Source organism: Manacus candei, unplaced genomic scaffold, assembly GCF_025592945.1.
Source record: "Manacus candei isolate 608988 ecotype Guabito, Panama unplaced genomic scaffold, ASM2559294v1 h1tg000025l, whole genome shotgun sequence".
Taxonomy (NCBI): domain Eukaryota; kingdom Metazoa; phylum Chordata; class Aves; order Passeriformes; family Pipridae; genus Manacus; species Manacus candei.
Genome location: NW_026138073.1, coordinates 10105212 through 10124105, shown reverse-complemented (window position 1 = coordinate 10124105; position 18894 = coordinate 10105212). Strand labels below are relative to the sequence as shown.

General features: G+C 41.3%; 1 protein-coding gene across 14 annotated transcripts in view; it reads left to right on the top strand.

Annotated features, from left to right (window-relative positions):
• SLC6A6 (solute carrier family 6 member 6) overlaps nt 1–18894 on the top strand; it is a 57691-nt gene that overhangs the window by 28923 nt on the left and 9874 nt on the right. For all 14 annotated transcript variants that reach the window (XM_051788545.1, XM_051788542.1, XM_051788538.1 and 11 more), the window contains 7 exons: nt 3945–4077; nt 7445–7579; nt 9503–9606; nt 9721–9845; nt 14302–14414; nt 17063–17200; nt 18263–18365. In XM_051788545.1, coding sequence (XP_051644505.1) covers nt 3945–4077; nt 7445–7579; nt 9503–9606; nt 9721–9845; nt 14302–14414; nt 17063–17200; nt 18263–18365 — 851 coding nt within the window. The remainder of the gene's footprint in view (nt 1–3944; nt 4078–7444; nt 7580–9502; nt 9607–9720; nt 9846–14301; nt 14415–17062; nt 17201–18262; nt 18366–18894) is intronic.

The following is an 18894-nucleotide window of genomic DNA, read 5'->3' as shown; positions in this document are numbered from 1 at the left end:
TCCTCCTGTACCCACAACCTGATGTAGTCAGGTTGGAGGTACCTGACTTTGATTTGGATGATGAATCCTTGATCCTCACAGCACTTCCCTTTCCTCCATCGTGCCCTCACTGTCTGTAGCACAGTTGGAGCAAAGGTTGCTCAGTGATTCGTGCTCTCTTTGCACTTTGCAGTCACTTTAACTTCTGTCCTCAAATAACAATTTTAAACATTGTGAGCTGAACTCTTCCCTGGAGTGACACTAGGGAGGAGTTTGGCTCCATAATCCTACTAGTACAGACATACTGCCCATAATTCACTGTTTCATCATGGGCAAAACTGTCCTTAACAGAGTGAGCTGCTTTCAGCAGTCATGGCACTTGGAGAAGTATTAAAAATAGCTGTTCTCTCTGCATAAATAACTATTGGTGTCTTAAAGTAAGGGCAGAGATCACGCAGCACTGTTGTAATCGAAGTAGCATAACTTTTACATGGTGTAAGCATTTAATATCCCCATTTTTTTTCCCAGCCATGCTACTATTCTTTATAGTTCTGAAATTAAAAATAATTTTAAGAACTTTCAGGTCGCTTGCCATCATAGACAATGCTGGCTACCAGCCAGCTACCCACATCGAAAGGACAGGTAAATAATTAGTCTTTAACTGAAGATATCCATCTGCTTTGTGGCACGATTAATTTCAGTTTAATTCAGGGGTTTGTGAGTATTTGGTTTCTGAAACCCAATGCCATTTTTATTGTGGGACATTTATATAGTGTCCTCATCAGTATTGCTTTGTAAAACTAATGCTGCCAGGATATAATTGACCACATTGATGCATTAACCTCTTCATGTTGAACTTCTCAGCCTGGCTGGATGTATAGTACAGCCTGACATTTCAGTTCGTTTAAATTAATGTTCTGTGCAAATCACATGCTTACTTGAGCAGCAATAAAAGGGGGTTAAGCAAATCAGGCTTTATATTAGGAGACTTACCTCTTGGTATCACATGCTTCAGGTTTATTTCTGAAGATTTTATTTTAAAGTCCAGAACCTTAAGGGCTTACACACATATTAATACATAAGGGATAAGTGTAATGGGGTAATTATAGTTGAACAAAACCTCTGATTGTCTGGTGCTGGCCAAGTGTTTATAAATATTTGGTAATCAGCAGACTTTATTCGTCCAAATCCCAAGAAAGCCCATCACATGCTAACAGCATGTAATCTTAAAAGGAGCAACACAAAAAACTAAACAAAATCTAGAGCAGCTGTCTCTGCCTTTGAGGGCAAACTTGAGAGTTTTAAAAATTGTTTCATATTCTCCTTTTAATAGTCTTCTCTACAACTACTTCAGGGTTAATTATTCTTGTCCATCCAATGTGAAAGAGTGCTTCACCTTTCCTGGTTCGAAAGGTCCTGTCTGCATTCACTTGATTAATGAGCCGGAATATCCTTCAAGGGTTGCATAACTCTCTTCATTTTGTTTTTGTTTATATTCTAGAGACAGTTACAGCTCCTATTACGTTTCCATATTGCACACCAGTAGAGCATATTAGTGTATGAACAAGGGTCAAGAGCTCATGTTTACAACAAACTCAGCCCCAGCCTGTTGTCCCATTGATTATATATGAGTGACAGTTAATGACAGCATCAGGACTATAAATTAGAATTAATAACAACTCTATGCGTAAATGGTGTGAAGGTAGTTGAGTGGGCTTGGCTGAATCTCAGCAGCAGTGGGTTATATAACAAAACTAAAGAGGTATCAGCACAGCCCAGCTCGTGCTCCTTCCTGAGCTTGAATTTACAGGGTGTCACAAAACCGGGTTGAGTTCTCCTTCTGTGAAAATATGTTGGTTTAGAACTCATGGAACAGATTTAATGCTGAGGCTCCCCTGGTAATTTTGAGCGGATTCCTTGGGGTATTTGGTCTTTGTGAGATAGGATTACCCTGGACAGAGAAAGCCAGCACATCACTTAGGGTGCTTGCTGCCTCACCATAGAAAAGTAAGATATCTGGCTCTCAGTAACCCACTGGGGTGCCCTCCAAAAAATCTTGAAAGAATTCCTGGAGCAAACTCTAGGAGAGAATGACCACTTGCTTTTAGTTCCCTAATAAAAAGCAAAGAAGTCTTAACTGAATGCATTAGTAGGGCTCCCTATTCCAAAAGGCATTTGCAGTTAATTATTCGCAGTTTCCTGAGACCCAGCTCTATAGGTTGCCTTTTTAATATGAACTGCCACTTCAATTGGAAAATTGCCATTTATTTTTAAAAAAGCCACAGAAGATTGCAGCTGAACTTTGTCATCTTATAAATGTATTTTCTTCTTTTGTATTCGCACAGCAGGTTTTTACTTTGTTTCTTTAGGTTCAGGTGAAGCAGGACTGCAACTTTATGCCAAATATTCATTACCAAGGGGTTTCTCATAACTGTTGAATAGCTGTGCTGATTAGGGCAGACTTACCCTGTCTGGTGCCATTAGTCCTTTTCCATAACAAAATACACATACGTTCAGAGAGAATAATGCATTTGGTGTGAGAACACAGTCACAGGTAATCCAAGTGAATTTGGCAAACAGAGATGCAAAAACAGATGGGTGAGGGTTTGAGTCCCATTAAACTGGTCGATCCAGGGCTTTTCCAAAAACTAATTGCAAATTTTCCATTGGTGACTTCATTTACTATTATTTCCATGGTAATAGCAAAAAAAAAAAAAATAAAATTTAATTCAGAGGAAAACCAAACCACAGTGGTTTGTCTTGTACTGGATTCACACGCAAAGCTGTGCACACCACACATGGGCCTGACCCTGGTGCAGCAGCTGGACTGTTCTGGGCTCTACTCTCCATGACTATGGTGAAGGAAAGTGCCTGATTTTTTTAGCTACCTGAAAATAAAACTACATTAACAATTTCTTAGGTAGCAAATTCACTTCTGTAGTCTTGGGGCAAAGCATTTTTCTTGTAATTGAGGTCAAACTACTCCTTGACTGAAAAACACCTTGCAGAAATTCTTCAGAGTTTAGAAGGTTCATTTGCAAAGGAGTTTTAGCTCAATGAACAGTAAGAAACAGTTTGTTCTTTCTTATGTATTTGACAAATGAAGCAAGTGTTAGTACAACAATGTCTGTCCAGTGTGTGAGAACAAGTTTAAAAAAACAGTTTTAAATCACTATTTAATGAAAAGCCATGGCAATTTCCAGAAGAGAGAAGCCTAACTGGGTATTCCCCCTCAGGACCAGAGTATTTTGATGGTCGGATGTTGTTCCCTTAAGACACAACTTAGGAATTTCTTTTTATTTATTAAGCTAAGTGACAGAATAAAGTTTCCCAAATATTTAGTGGTAGCTAAACAAGACCCCGTGTCGGGGGTGCTGCGGGCAGGTGGTGGCACCCAGGCAGTGTTTGTGTGGGGGGCCCCCAAGGGGAGAATAGATAATGGCTCCAACCTTCACCCTGCAAAGCTGCCGGGCGTGAGTGTTCCCTGCGCTGCTTCTTCCTGTCCTCCTTGTGGCAGCCTTGCTAATGAACTGAAAAGGAGGAGAAACATGAGGCTACAGGCCAGCTGCAAGTGTGCATGATGGAGACATGATGTGCTCTGCTGCTGGGTGGCTTCAGGGCCGGGGTGAGTTGCGACACTGGGCTGAGGTGGTCTTGGACTGTCAAGGAAGCAAATACTTTCTTATCTCATGTTGAGGTGGTCAAAGGCTGCTAAAAAGAGCTTAAATTTTAAAACGTTGTGGAATATATTGAACAAAGGAGTCCCACAGGCATAGGGGAGATGTAGGGTTGCAAAGCACAGCTTTTCTCACATAAGCCACACTGACTTAGCAAGCAGTGTTCCAAGGTCAGAGATCTGCCTGTGCATCGGCTACCCTGCACACCCTCCTGTGCTCTCAGCCAGCACAACCAGAGTCTGCATAAGCTGAGCCCCTGCATCTCTCTCTTGTTTTGTTTCCTTTCAGGCGCAATGTACTGAGCTTGTCCTCGGGAATTGAAGATATTGGTATTATCAAGTGGGATCTAGCACTGTGTCTCCTCCTAGTCTGGGTGATATGTTTCTTCTGCATTTGGAAAGGAGTCAAATCCACTGGGAAAGTAAGTCCTCTTTTACCCTTTCTATAATCATTGCAGTTAGCAGATGTTAGGAATACTAAGTAATGCTGTTCTTGAAGATATTCACCATTTCCTGGAAAAATATGTATTTTTGTACTGAATAAGAGGGAAATTCAGATTCAACTTTCAATCTGAAAGTCGTCACTAGTGCCCAAAATGCCTGTGAGTCAAGTAGCCATTACTGGAATGGCATCAAGAGGCAGATACAAATGTGATTTGAGTACCACTTTGCCTCTCACAGGACAAGTGTCCCACTGATGCATGCCATGAACCTGGAAGGTCTTAGGCTTGTGGTGGAGGCTGCTTGGCCTGTCTGTGTCCTCACACCAGTCAAGTTCATTCTCAGTGCAGGGGGAGGGATGTTAACATAGCTGTGGTAGGGGTGTTCTAAGTCAGTGGAAGCTGTTGGATGCATGGCATTTTTGAAATGCCGCTCGCTTATGGAAGAGCTGTGTGTAGACGCAAAAGACTAAACTTAGGTACTGCTTTAGAAGCACCGTCATTAACAGAGATCCTCGATAGCCTGTGGCTTTAGTCCCATCGCGTGCTCTTCAGAATCATGTTTTCCTTAAAGGATAACAGTTACATCATTCCTGAACCTCATCCCGCTCCAGTTGAAGAAACAAATTGCAGCAGACCTTGGCCAGTCACTTAGCATGGAACATGATGTTATTGCCCCTTGCGTTCAGTAGTGGTTTTATACCTATTTTCGTGAGAAAAGGCTTTTGAAGCCATTGTGTTTGTGTGATTCTTAGCTTTCAAACCTGTTGCTTGAGGCAGTGTTCAGATAAGTCTGACAGAGGGAGAGGGATCTCAAGATACCAAGTTCCCCCATGTTTCTTCTCAGCTAGGTGGAAGGGAGTTGACCCCATTAGTGCCCTTCCTGAGAAAAAGGACACAGTGTGAATTTATCTTTTACTGGTCCCTAGAGAAGTCAGGAGGATAAATTGCAAGTGCCCCAACTGCAAAAAGAGCCTCGTGTAAGAGTTTTAGCTTGTTGCATACTGCAAAATCAACCAGGAGACAAAACTCCATCGGAAACCAGATCTTATCAGTTCCACTGTTAATTAAACTTCTTGCTTTACTGTAGTATCTGTCTTGCTTTCTGTGATTTTTATCCTGAAGCCTCCTTAAAAGGCTAGTGCCTTACCCTGGATTCCTGCCACCTTTGCCCCAAAAAACAGCTTCCACGCCTCTAAAGCACACGTTGGAAAAAACGTTTGCTTCTCTGTTCCCTCTGACTGATGTGACCCCATGAGGTGATTGTGTAAGTTTTATAGTAAAGGTGAATGCAGTAAACGTCCCACAGCAGCCAAGTGGAAGCACACATTTCTTTAGCACCTTTGGCAAGCCTGGTGTCTGCTCAGTAAAGTTACGGTAGCACAGAGAGACATCCCACGCTCCCTATGGTACACTACTTCCAGTCCATGTGAGGATAACAGGTTGAAAAAAGGTCTGTTAAAATCAGTTATATAAAAATCTGTGTTCTCTGGAAATCCTGCAAAATGGTCTCTTTTCTAAAACAAGGCAGTTGGTAGGAATTCACTCCCCACTCTCTGTGGCGTCTGAGCTCGTGCGAGTGTGGAGCCAAAGCCCAACAAAACCATTGGAAAGTCTCTGGTTGACTCCATTAACTTTGGGGTCAAACAAAAGTAAACTGTAAATTCTAATGGAGGACCTGAATTATTTGAGAAGTCAAGTTTACTTTAGTAGATGGTTGTTTATAGCACTTCCCTGCTTTCCAGTGTGTTAATGGCTCTTTGGAGAGCAGGGCAGGGGGAAAGATGTAGATTTTAAATCTTGTAGTAGAGGATTGGACAAGTAAACATGAAATCATGGTGAAAAATAATAGTTGTGCTTATGCTTTGGATAAAGTGCTTGATCTTAAAAATTCCTGTGGCATTGCAAGAGAATCTCTACCCACAATGCAAAGGCCTCTCTGTGAGTGTTGTTTACTCCATTCCTGAAAATATGTCAAGGCATATATTTTTGGAAGAAAACTTTGACTTTTCATAGGCCTGATTTATGTTAGAAAAAATCAGAAAGTGCAGAAATCCCCCTTTTTATCTTCTGGTTTCGGTGAAACTAGGCTAATGTGTAATGCATATTATTTGTCAGTGGAAAATATACAGAAAATTCAGGGATAGAATTAAAAAGGACATGTATGAAAAGATTTCCTTTCATTCTATGAAATCAGTCCAGCTCTGTGAATTATTATGGCAATGCAGGCTTTGAGTTCTCCTTGTTATTCTCAGAGGACACACTTAAGAAGAAAAATGGAGCATCTCGGGAGCTTTGCAGTAGTTAAGCAAATTCTGGAAAACAAAAATGCATTCTAACTCGTGGCAGCAAACTGTAATTACCTGGGGGAATCATCTTGACTCCAAGAAAAATGTCCTTTCTTGGACAGTAGTGATTCTTGACTGTAACACAGTGGTTATATAAAAAATGAGAGAAAGCACTGATGAGCAAAGAAAGCAAAATGTTAGAGGTCAAAAAGTGTGGGTCTAAAGATAGAACTGTCCAAATGCAAGCTCAATTAACCCTCGTGCTGGAGATGAAAGCAAAGGGCTCTTTCATCAAATGAATGAGGAGATAACAAGAAGAGAAGAAGTAGGCTGTTATTCAAAGAGAGTGGGAATAGAGGTTAAAGATAATGAAGACATATTCTCAAACTGGATGAATAGAGCCTTAGTTTCCAATAATGATGTTGCTGAATAGGCAGCAAGGGCAAGATGAAGTTATGGGACTGGAAATTACTGCTGTTGAGGCTGATGCCAACCTGAAGGGCCTCTTGTGTTCAAGATGATGGGAAGGGAGACATGGGAGCATGGACTAAATTACCTTAATCTCTGGTGAAGTTGCCTGTAGGAGCAGTAGTGGGGCCACACAGCAAGGTCAGAGGTAGCAGCAGAGCTTGCGAAACAGGTTGCGGTTTGTAAGTTTTAAAGTTCCAATAAAGAATGAGGTAATGTTTCAGGCACCCTCAGTGAGGAAACCTCTTCACTTCCCTGGCAGAGGTGCACTTGTCATGTGAGGAGGACAAACAGGGCAAAGGCAGAATGTGAACAAAAGTCATGAGTTGTATAAAATCGTGCTTGTCCTCTGCCTGAGTGACATGACCACTGACTGGGGGGCTCTGGAGGTGTTCGTGTGTTGCCTTTAGGCCTAAGGCAGTAAAGTGGTAAAAAACATTAAAAGTACATGCAGAAACTCAGGTTGGGTCCTTTTTAGATATGAGGGGGCTTTGAATTTTCCTCATTAGAGCTCTCTTGGTTTTGGAGGTGTAGCTTTGGCTGCCCCAGGCTAACCATACTTTCGGGGTTTTTTTCTTTTTCTTTATTTCCAGGTAGTGTACATCACTGCCACCTTCCCATTCATCATGCTCCTTGTTCTACTCATCCGTGGCGTGACCCTGCCTGGAGCTGCAGAAGGCATCAAGTTTTATCTTTACCCTGATATCTCACGGTTAGCTGACCCACAGGTACAGAACCAGGAGCAGGGAGTGGGACAATTTCCTACGCAAAGGGGGATGGTGGAGGGTGACGGTGGTGATGTAATGGCAGTAGACTTTTTTCCATGGTCTTTAGAGGTCCAAATATAGCATGAACACTAATGCTGGGTTATATTTTCCAGAGATCTGCTTGAGAAGGTCACTGTTAAATGTGTTAATGCATCTTTCCATGTGTATGTATGTGTGTGTATGCGTGTGTATTTTTTTTGTGTCAAAGGACTCTGAGGCTGTAGACTCTGTCCCGTTATACAATCTCAGCTTTCTTGTTGGTAAGGTAAGGGAGATGCATTTTTTTAATGAGGATAGTCTTTAGTTTCAAAGGAGAGACACATGAACTTCACAGATGGAACAACAAGCGACAACTGTGAGTACCAGTGTCACTTACCTCCCACTGCTCAATAGGAGGAGATTGGGAGAGAGGTGGATGGAATTATAGAAGAATGAAAACCCATGGAAAGGTGAAGAAAATGCTTTCTGAGGCACAGGAACTACCATTTGCTTACCCCTTGCTAGTGGGAGCCAGGCTTACTCTTACTGTATAGATAGAAATTCCTGTCTGTGCTGACTGAGTGCAAGTGTGGGACACTCGAGCAGACCAGCATCATCTCAGCCAATAGTGTTCACATGAGAAATGAAAAAAAAAAAGCAATACCCTCCTCCAAAAAACCAAAAACAAGGGATCTTTGAAAATAACAAAATGTTGGTCGCAGTGATAGGAAATAACATCTGTCTTTGCTATTTCTTTCTATTGAGTAATTGGTAAAAATAGAACTCCAGTGATAGTTAAATAACCGAAATAGAAAAAGGGTAATGAAAAGAAACACTGTGAAGATTAGGTGCATTCTCTAGTCTTGCCCTCTTTTACAAGACACCTTTTTCACAGGAGATGTTGTATTTTACGAATTAATCTTCTTTTATGGGACTCTCTCACTTTTATGATCTACTGTTAGCCCTAACCAGAGTATCAGCTGATAATGGAGAAGAGATTGATGTGAGCTGACAGGCCCCCTCCCACAGTCTAGCAAAAACATCACTCCAAGGAGACACTAGTCAGCAAGGTCCTGGAAAGCAGAGGTGGGAGGGAGAAGGTAATGGTCCTCAGTCTTCACTCTCACTTACTCAGACTCCTGGGTGGTTTTTACTGGTGTTTGCAGATTTGCATTAACAGAAAGAGGAGAACAGATGGGATTCAGAGGATACATTTTGATAGTTCTCTAAGTATTTACTAGCCAAGAAGTTCATAGTGTATGGTTATTTCACTCTGTATATGTTTTTTTTTTAATGTACTCGGGACAAAGAATCATGAGACCAAGATCAGATATGTATCTTATAAAGTGCATTGTGTTTTGCTTGTTTTCCCCCCACCCCTATGGCTTTTTATCTTGCATTTGAACAGGTACAAAAACAACCAGAAAGCTAGAAAAATAAACAAACCAAATACACAAACCTGTTTCTCAAGCTTTTCACATCCTCAGTTTAAGGAATCTGCCAGCCTACTCTTAACTGAAATGAGTTACAACAGAAATGAGCAATGTTATAAATACTTCTGCATTTCCTATTGCACTGAAACACGTTTATTGTTGCGCCAACAGGAAGGATCAGCTGAATGACTAAGAAACTAGAAATACTGAGTATCTCTGGGGAGGGGAAACAGGAACTGTTGTAGAGATTGATTATGTTCTTTTGGGCTCTGATGCTAACAATTTTCTTTTCCCTGTGAAAGCCAAACTTGCAAATGTGATGTTCTCTTTTCCTGTCTCCCCGATCCTGTAGCTTTCACCCTCAATGGAAGCAATTATTTTGTTGATATTGCTTAGTTTGAACTGTGTATTTGCATAGAGTGTTGCAATGCAATGATGCTGGTAATAACAGTATTTCCATCTTTCCCTTTAGGTCTGGATAGATGCAGGGACACAAATCTTCTTCTCATATGCAATCTGCTTAGGAGCAATGACTTCCCTGGGGAGCTACAACAAGTACAAATACAACTGCTATAGGCAAGTTTCCATCTAAGGGGGTTTAGTGTTTTAGCTAAATGATGTAAATAAAGTAGGGACAATGGGTTAATTTTTTTTTTAATTAACTTGCTCCATGACATATGTGTGACTTAGGGACTGTTTGCTGCTGGGATGCCTGAACAGTGGTACCAGTTTTGTGTCTGGCTTCGCAATTTTTTCCGTCCTGGGCTTCATGGCACAAGAGCAAGGGGTGAACATTGCTGATGTGGCAGAGTCAGGTACGATGGTGTTGGTGGCAGTGGTGGTGGGCACTGCCGCCTAGCGTGTGAGCAAAGTTCTGCAGACTCAATCAGCTAACATCTAAGCAATAAAATAGAACAAGATTTCCCATAATCTCCAGAAAAAATAAGCACGTTGTTGATTTGGGCTTCCATCTAGGGCAGTGAGGGTTAGCCGGGGTTATACTGTTTACTCTGTCTTGATTAACAGGGCAGCGAACACATTTCCTAGAGTGTGCTAACCCATGGGAGTTGAGATCAGAGTTAACTACACCATTATCTAGGGTCCAGAATGTCATTGACTCGAGAGTTTGTTCCATCCTTCTTTTCAGACTACCTTTATTTTCATTCCAATGCAAATTGCCAGTGCTTATATATTTTTCATAGCTTAGTTTTGCTTACTTGCAGCACTAGAGTAGAATTAGTACCTTGGCCTTTTGAAGGGTCATACAGACATGTATTCCCAAGTCTCACTGAAAGGCAAGAGAAATTGGAGAACTCCATCTCTAGGGTTTTGTGGACCATTTCATCCACAGGAACTTCAGCTGTTGCAATCCTGCATTTGTCCTCTGTAGTTTCAGGGTGAGGTTGACAGAACTGTCAGAAATCCATTTTGAAACTGGATGTACACTTAGGTTCCTCCCTTATTTCAGAAGGGTTCTTCCCATTAACATTCAGCCATGCACTGCAGATGAAGAAGGCCAAATCCTCATAGCATGTGACTGTATTTCAAACAAAACAGATGATATTTTTTCCTCTGTGCATTTCTCGTCCATGAAGGCAGGTGTAACCATGTGTCTTCATGTAGAACAGACAGATTAGATGGGAATTACCATGGAAAAATAATGAATCAGGCCTTGGCAGCCGTGAGGCTTAAACCTAATCAGATTCAAGTAATAACAATGTCACCTGAGTGCACTTTTGACATTTCTTTCTGATTTTTTTTTGAGCACTTTTAATTCACATGCATAGTATTTGAAAGCTTTCCTCTGCAAACATGCTATTAAAATGAAAAAGTCAATATATCTTCTAATCACATGGCTCTGGGAGTTAAGTCTTTTAGAAAAATACTTCACAAGGGCTAATGAAAAACTAATGACATTGATGGCACCGCTGGATTCTTGGGTGGCTGCAATTGGCAGACCTCTTGCAAGTGCAATTAGTTAACAGTCTTGGCCTTAATGCTTATTTTGATCAGAGGTTGATTGTTTTGTTTGGAAACAGGAAGCAAGGGAATAATCCTATTGAATGAATCATAAATAGCCCCATTATTTTTTTTTTTGTATGTAGGTGGATCAATTCCAAGAGTAGTATTTTAAGTATTTGCACATTAGGTTTTTATCTGGTCAATATTTATTCTAGTTTTTATTATTAAATCTCTGATAGTGGCAGCACTTGACATTTTTAAAATTAAATAATTCTATAGTAACACTGGATTGCTAAAAAAACATTTAAACACAAATTAACTAACAAAATGTTTACATAGCATTTTTTCAACAGCTCAAAAAGCATTTTTTTAAAGGAGGAATTTTATACAACAGGGGCACTGATTAGCTTCCAGATTTGGCTTCTGATTTCTTGCAGAGCTACTGAAGACACTTGGTCCCCCTGGGATGAGTGTCCCTGGACCCACATGGGGCTGTGAGGGAAGCTCTTGTTGCTGCTGCTACCTCAGTGCTGCTTCTTAGCTCAGAAGCATCCAGCAGGCACTTGAGCCTGTCTTTTCTGGCCTTGCCTTTTTTTGGTTTCTTATGATGCAAGGTCAGAACTGCTCCCCTGGGTCAGGAAAAAGGCGAGCAGAGGCACTGCCACTTGGCTGTAGCACTCGGGGGAGGATGGTGTCCACAGACCTCCTTCTCCCCCCAGGGAGTTAAATCCCTCCTGCCCTATCCATGGCACCACTTGTTTCCTTGTTTGCCCTCCTGCAAGCCACGGGAACATCAACAAATTTGCTGACAGCAGAATCTCATGGCCACATTTTTTACTGCTGCCAAGTTCAGCCTTGGTGCCGTGTCCCAGGGACACACTTGTCAGCCAGGTCTGGCTCCTGCTGAAAGCACTGGTCACTGCTGGCCTTCACTACCTTTAGTGGGTTTACACAACAGTTAACTTAGACTCCTCTGGCTTCTCCGTGAAAAAAGATTTTTAATGAATAGCTTTTTTCTTTTTTTTTCTGAAATTATTTTAAGGTGAGAAAGGAAAGCAGTGGAGGCTCAACAAAATCATAGTGAGTCCTGTCTAATCTGTGCAGCCTCTCTTTGGCTGGAAGAAATACTCTACCACCCATGCTATTTGTAGCAGGGTTAAACCAGCAAAAAAATTTGCTTTTTTTTTTCTTTTTTTAAATTCCATTTGCAAACAAATTCAGATTAAACAGGTCTGACTATAGTGCCTTGGCTTTCCTGATGCCTGCCTGGTCTCTGCCTCTGCAGCTCTCCAGCCATGCCACAGCACTCCATGGCAAAGGGCCAGGGTGTGGGCTGGGATCGTGGCAGTCCTCACCAGCTTTTAATAGCAGCCACAAGTGCTTCACTTTTGCAAAACACCCTTCCAAAGAACAGAGTTTCAAATTAAATACAATTTTTAGATTATTTATGTTTCAGTTGAAGGGTTGCCAGGAACATTTTCTTTCACATGGACTTTTCTTTTTATACTTCAACACTTAGTTTCAAAGGAAAATCAAAACTAGACAGGGCTTAGGGCACTTTGTATTAGTTGGTATCACAGTGCAAGAACAGTTTCACTGGCCAAAGCATACAGAATTGAGCAAGTTTTGAGGAGAGCAGTTTTACATCTGTCTCATCAATTGCACAGATCAGCTGCAAATGCCATCTGGTAGCAGTTCTCCCTCAGGGAAGATCTGCTGTATCCACTGAGTTAAGGGGGAAAAAAGCAAAGCCCCCCAAAATTTGAGACATTCACCAATTTTTTGGTATCTTCTGTCGTATAAAATCTTAGTTGCGTTTCATTTTAAATAAAATTAGTTGCTTGATTGTTGGCTAATTTGTATTTATTTCTGTTCAAATATTTTCAGTGACTTAAAGTTTTCTTTAGTTTGAAAAAAAAGTCATCTTTTTTTACCTCTTTCTCTTGCTTCTTTTTCTGTCTTTCTTGTTGGAAAGGAAAAGTGGGAGTTAGGAAGAGCAGCGTTAGCAATTTTTTTTTTTTTTTTACAGATCAGAGATAAGATTTTTTTGGCCCTGCAATGCAGCAGTTCAAAAAAAAAAAATCCCTTTTCCATTGAAAATGACATGAGTACACTTGATAACTGGCATTTTCCAGGATTTTGAAGGCTCCTTAAAGTAAACAAGCAGACAAGCCAGGCATTCCTGGGTTTAATCTGAATTTAAATCTGCCCTCAGAATTTTTTGTCAGCCTCACCAAATTTCTCCGTCCCCTCTGAGAGCCTGCTGTAAATGCCAGGCTGCCAGTGTTCCTGTCTCCCACTTGTGGAGGGCCTTCTCCCTCTTCACAAAAGCTCCCATAAGCAACAGCACCTGGCTCCAGGTGGGAGTGCCTCTGGAGATGAGCGTGCGAGAGCTCCGTGTGTGGGTGTGAGTGAGATCCCGTCTGGTGCAGAGCGCAGACCAGACCCAGCCTAGAGAGGAGCCCTGGCACACAATGCTTTGTTTTCCAGAGCAGAGAAGCCCAGCACTTAGTCCCAGCCCCACTGGTGCTCCAAGACTGCTAGAATCCATCCTGCAGCTGGGGCTGGTGTTGGTCATACTCAGTGTCACCGTGGCAGGACCGTGTAGGGATAGGGGCAGATGATGTGAGAGCATGGGGAAGCAATTTTATACAGAGTGATTTTACACCCCAGCAGTTTCCAACAGCAGAAGTATTTTTTCAGGAGCCCCAGTTGATATAATTAGGAGTAGCCTAATCAGTGCAGCAGTGAGGGTTTGCAGAAGCAAAGGAGCAAACTCCTGGAGTGCAAACCCTGCTTTAGAAAAGCCATGCTGGGTTTGGAGGTTGCATACAGAGAGTAGGCAGTGGTTGCATTAGTGAAGATCCCGGGGAATGTTTGCAGCAGAGTCCCCTTCCCTGCATGCAAAAGAGTTTCATCACCATCATCTTCATCATGACCATGTGGGCTAGCAGTGGGATTCTGCCATTCCCCTGGGTCACCCCTTCTCTCCCCTGCCCCCAACACTGTCCTGTGCAGGGCAGATGTAGGCCACCTCCATTATTGGCATGTTTGAGACAGATGTTAAAACTGGTGATCTGTTAGCAATGGCCTCGGGGGTTTGCCTGTGGTTTCTGCTGTAGTCATGCGTGCTTCGATTTCAGATAAAACAGCCAAACTGTTTCACTTCTGGTATTTCCAGCTGCGTTTGGATTTATCTGAACGGAACCAGGCATTCCTGAATGTGAGGGTGGCTACCTTTACCAAAGAGCTGGTACTTACTATTTCTCTTCCCTTCCCTTTCCCCTTCCCTATTTTCTCTTTCTCTAGGTCCAGGCCTGGCCTTCATTGCCTATCCAAAAGCTGTGTCCATGATGCCACTGCCCACCTTTTGGGCAATCCTTTTTTTTATTATGCTTCTGTTGCTTGGACTGGATAGCCAGGTTAGTATGATGGGTAAGGGATATGTGGCTTATTGTATTGTCACTGCTGACTGAGAAAAGCTGAATTAAGGCATGAATTAAGAGGAATTTGTCTGTACTGGTTTTTAGTGAGGGGCTGCACTTGATGAATCTGTGGATGTTGATTCGTAAGATGGTGTTGCTCAGTAAGTCTTTCTCATCAGGAGTTAGCGGAGTCCACAAGACTAGGCCAGTACTCCCTAAACCTAAATTTCAGTCCCCATCTGGCCACAAAATACCACTATTTTGGTTGCAGTGCAGTATTTTCTTCTTTTGAAGAAAAGCTTAATCATTTTAAAACGTGCAAGTCTACAGCAGTCAGTTCCACAGAGTACTTTGTGCTGTTGTGATTACCTGCAGTGTGTATACACCATCAGTAAAGCACCTTAAGAATTAATAACCACTAGAAAGACAGGATTTGATTGTTGCCAAGTGCCAAAAAAGTGAAGCTGTCATGAGATACAAAAAGCACAAAATGTTTTGTACAGGGTGACTTCATGAGCAGTCAGAGAAAAAGCCACAGCCTTTTTCGGTGGCCTTGGGCTTGGAGGTGCTGAGGAATGTGGGATCCTGCTGACTTTCACGTCACCAGTGTGTATTTAGTACATCCAAACAGACCAGAAAGCATCTCATATTCCATCTGTACTAATTTGAAAGCACACACTGCTATTAATCAGTGAGCATGAAAAAATCAAAATGTTCAGTCCAAGAAGTTAGGTTATTTTTCCCAGTGGTTGCTTGTAGGAATGTTGGACTAAGTGCTGCCAAGGAACCTGTAAATCATCTCTAGATAGTCCACTTACAAGGAAACATGGGTGACCAGGGATTATGCAGTAACTGCATATTGAAAATTCAAACTTTTCTGCACTGAAATGGAAAGTCATTAACATTTTTTTAAAAAAAGGGATTTGTAAGGATGAAATGTTTATATAGCCTAAATGCTCTCTTGTATGAGGAGAGCTCTATAAATGGATTTTTACCGGTTGTCGTGTACTTAATCTCTTACATTTTTTTTATATTTCATTTGCCCTAAATTGCTCTTTATGGCTTAATCTTTGAACTCTGGTGAGCAACTTTCAGTCGCTCCAAAGTAAATGTGAAAGTGCCCAATGCCGTGGTTCAGCAACCCTATGCTTATGCAAATTGGAAGCTGTCTAGTAATTTTAAAAAGCTCCTCACTGCGTGGAATGATTAAAACTAATTGGAGCGCTTAATTTCTCTCCTCCACCCCTCTGGTTTTTTGGAGTGCAGTCAAGCAGGTTTCTGGAATGCCAGAGCAGTTTCAGATCAAATCAGCCCAAAGGAAAGGGTTACATTAGAAAAGAAAACTAGTTTTACAAAAGTCAAAGTAACAAGACAGGAGGCAACAAAATCTGGTGTAGGACAAAATCTGTTTGCAGGACAGTCTGTATTTCCAAAATAGAGCTTCAGTTTGTGATCAAAGAGGGTAGAGTTGTTAAAGGGCTCTTTTGGGCACTGTAAGAGTGATAGAGGTACCAGGTAGGAAAAGGCAGCTTTTCCTGAAATAATCTATGTCATAGATTAATCTATTAATAACAATGTGATAAGTTATTAGTTATAAGAAGATATATCTACTTAAAGTGAAGATCATTTCTACAGAGGCAGCCTTTATGGATACCTCGTGTCTTCAGTGAGCTTTGTGTTTCTTCAGCCTTCCCAGATTGAAAGTATGGATCAGTTTAAAGATCCCATCTTTGGTTTTATTTGGGGGAAATTCAGTAGTTGCTTTCTGCCATGGGCAAAATGCATCTGCTTTTTGATTAATTTAAACTTTTATTTAAATCCAGTTTGGGTTATTTGGCTAACTGAAGTTACACATCTTAAATGTATAGTTTTCCAAAGGCAAACAAGTACAAATACAGATATTGTGAAGCTAGATAAAGATTTTTAGTTCATCTACTCAGAACTTCATTTTTGGTTTACATGTGCAAATACTTTGCCAAATCATTTTATGGGGGCTGTATGAACAGCTCCATTATTTTTGCAAAAGTGACCAGAGCCTCACTCAGAGATACTCTGCTCACAGATCCAGAAAAGACACGTTCAGTCAAGAAGAGCTGCTATTTCACGTCAAAGTCTGCCTTTCCTTGGCTGGATTTTCACTAACAAACCCAAGAGTAGAATTATATCAAATTGTGGAATTAACCTAACTAGTGTCTGTGAGGTTTTCTGGCACATCAAAAAAAGGCTGGGAGGTACTCTTCTAGCTTGGACTTTCTTAAGTGTTTTCTCTCTGCATCTTTTCTAGCATACATCTTATATTCATCTGGAACAGTGACAACATGAAAGCCACATAAGTGCCTTCCTGTCATCAAATTAACCTCCTTTATCCTTGTGGCTCACATTTACAAAGCCCCTTTGGTAGCTCATAAGGCTGCTGGGAAATAAACAGCAATTCTGAAAGCTTGTTCCAGCCTGAAAATTACCCCCACGCTTCAGTCTCTGGGTTACAAAGGAATGGCTTCTGATTTATTTATCCAGAGCGGCATTTTGCCACAGAGTGCAGTTGGGGTGTTGCTGGAGAGGGTTTGTTCAAGTAGGAGCCTGGATGAAATGTACAGTGGGTATTCTTCAAGTCACATTTCTCTGTTGCTGTTTTCCCCCTTCAGTTTGTTGAAGTTGAAGGACAGATCACGTCATTAGTTGATCTGCACCCATCCTTCCTAAGGAAGGGTTACCGACGGGAAATCTTCATCGCTATAGTGTGTTTCCTTAGCTATCTTCTGGGACTAACTATGGTGACTGAGGTAAGTACCACCAGTGCTGGAAATTGCCTTCTTTGCTAGCCATTTTTCAGGCCAGTTTTAGCTATTTAACCACTCAGAGGAGCAGTGCTTTTTAGATCTACAGAGCATCTTTCATCCCTAGATCTGAAAGCATTTTGAAAGGGAGCTGTATATACACCTGCTTTTTAGTCAGAGGAACAGAGACATGAAATCTCATTAAATTCAATCTGATCTCAGGTAGCAATCAACATGAGCACGAATATTAACATCTAGCTCTAAATGATGAAACACGTTGGAAACCTTCAGCAGAGTAGATTAAGAATCTATCCAATGTATGCAGGGAAAGAGATTTTTATCTTTGTTACATAGATTTGAATTAATTAAATACCACTGTGTTTATTCTAGTATAAACTAGACAGGAATATGTTCCAGTGCCTGCACTGTTGTGATATTTATCTCCAAAATAAAATCCAAGCCAGATTTTAAAAACAACTGGAAGAGCACAAATGTGAGAGGTAAAATAGCACCTGTAACAGAGGTGCCTAACAAACATGGGTTTTGATGTGGAAGTGCAGGTATATATAGTTCAGTGTAGTGAGAGCAAAGAGTCTAGCAGCACAGTATAAATAAAGAGAGAGTTAGAAAGCAGAAAATGAATTATTCTCATGAAAAAAGTCCTTTCACTCAATTAGTAAATGAAAGCCCTCCTGATGAACTGGCTTCCATTTTCAGTCTTTTGGAGGTGTTAGTATTAGGAGACGACCTATTATTTCTTTGTATCTTTGGTTTCTTTAAATGCCCATCCTAAAATGCTTTTGAGAAGGAAAGATTTAAGTGTGTCAGTAGATTATACTAAGTGGTTTAATTTTGTTTATCGTTGTCTTGTTTGGAATTCTTCCTGTAGTAAACATGCATATTCCCTGGGGAAGGCAATGCCAAATATTTACCTTACATACTTGCTTGATACTGCTTCTTGTTAGACAGCAGTCATTGAGATAGGTTGATAGATGTTGCTGGGAGCTGGGTCTGAAATATGTGGGTTTTTCCTGTTGCATCCCAATCAGTTGTGTCTCTCTTTTACAGGGTGGCATGTATGTTTTTCAACTCTTTGACTACTATGCAGCTAGTGGTGTATGCCTTTTGTGGGTTGCATTCTTTGAATGTATTGCTGTAGCCTGGGTTTATGGTAAGTGAGACTCCTTTCTTCTGATACCTTTTGATGAGTCAGTGACAATTTTGCTTGCCAAATATTTAATCATCAGCCACCCCAGAATCTTCTTCCCAGCAACAGACACTTGCCATTAAAATAAATTTGCCCTGACCTCTTGGAGACAAATTTGCATCTGGGATGAAGCCAACCTCCAGTGTTTTTCCACAAAAAAATTAGTATTTTTCCATTGCTAATTAATAAAGGCACAATTAAGCATTTACGTGTTAAGTTTAGAGGTGAGAGTTGAAAGTTTGGCCAGCCATGAAAATTCCTCTTTGTCTCTCAGAGAATTTCCTTTCAGGGCTGCAGCGTCCACAGGGCCAAGCCAACTTAACAGAAAGTACAAAAAGGGAGCTGACAGAAGAGTGTATTCTGCCCCATTATTTTTAGGCAGTGCCAAGTACCAAGGTCTGACAGTAGCCTCTGTAGCTGCCTGAGCTGGGGAGGGATCAGATGTTTGCTGGTCAGGACTAGTCATTTCTCTGATTCTTTATGTGCTCCATCT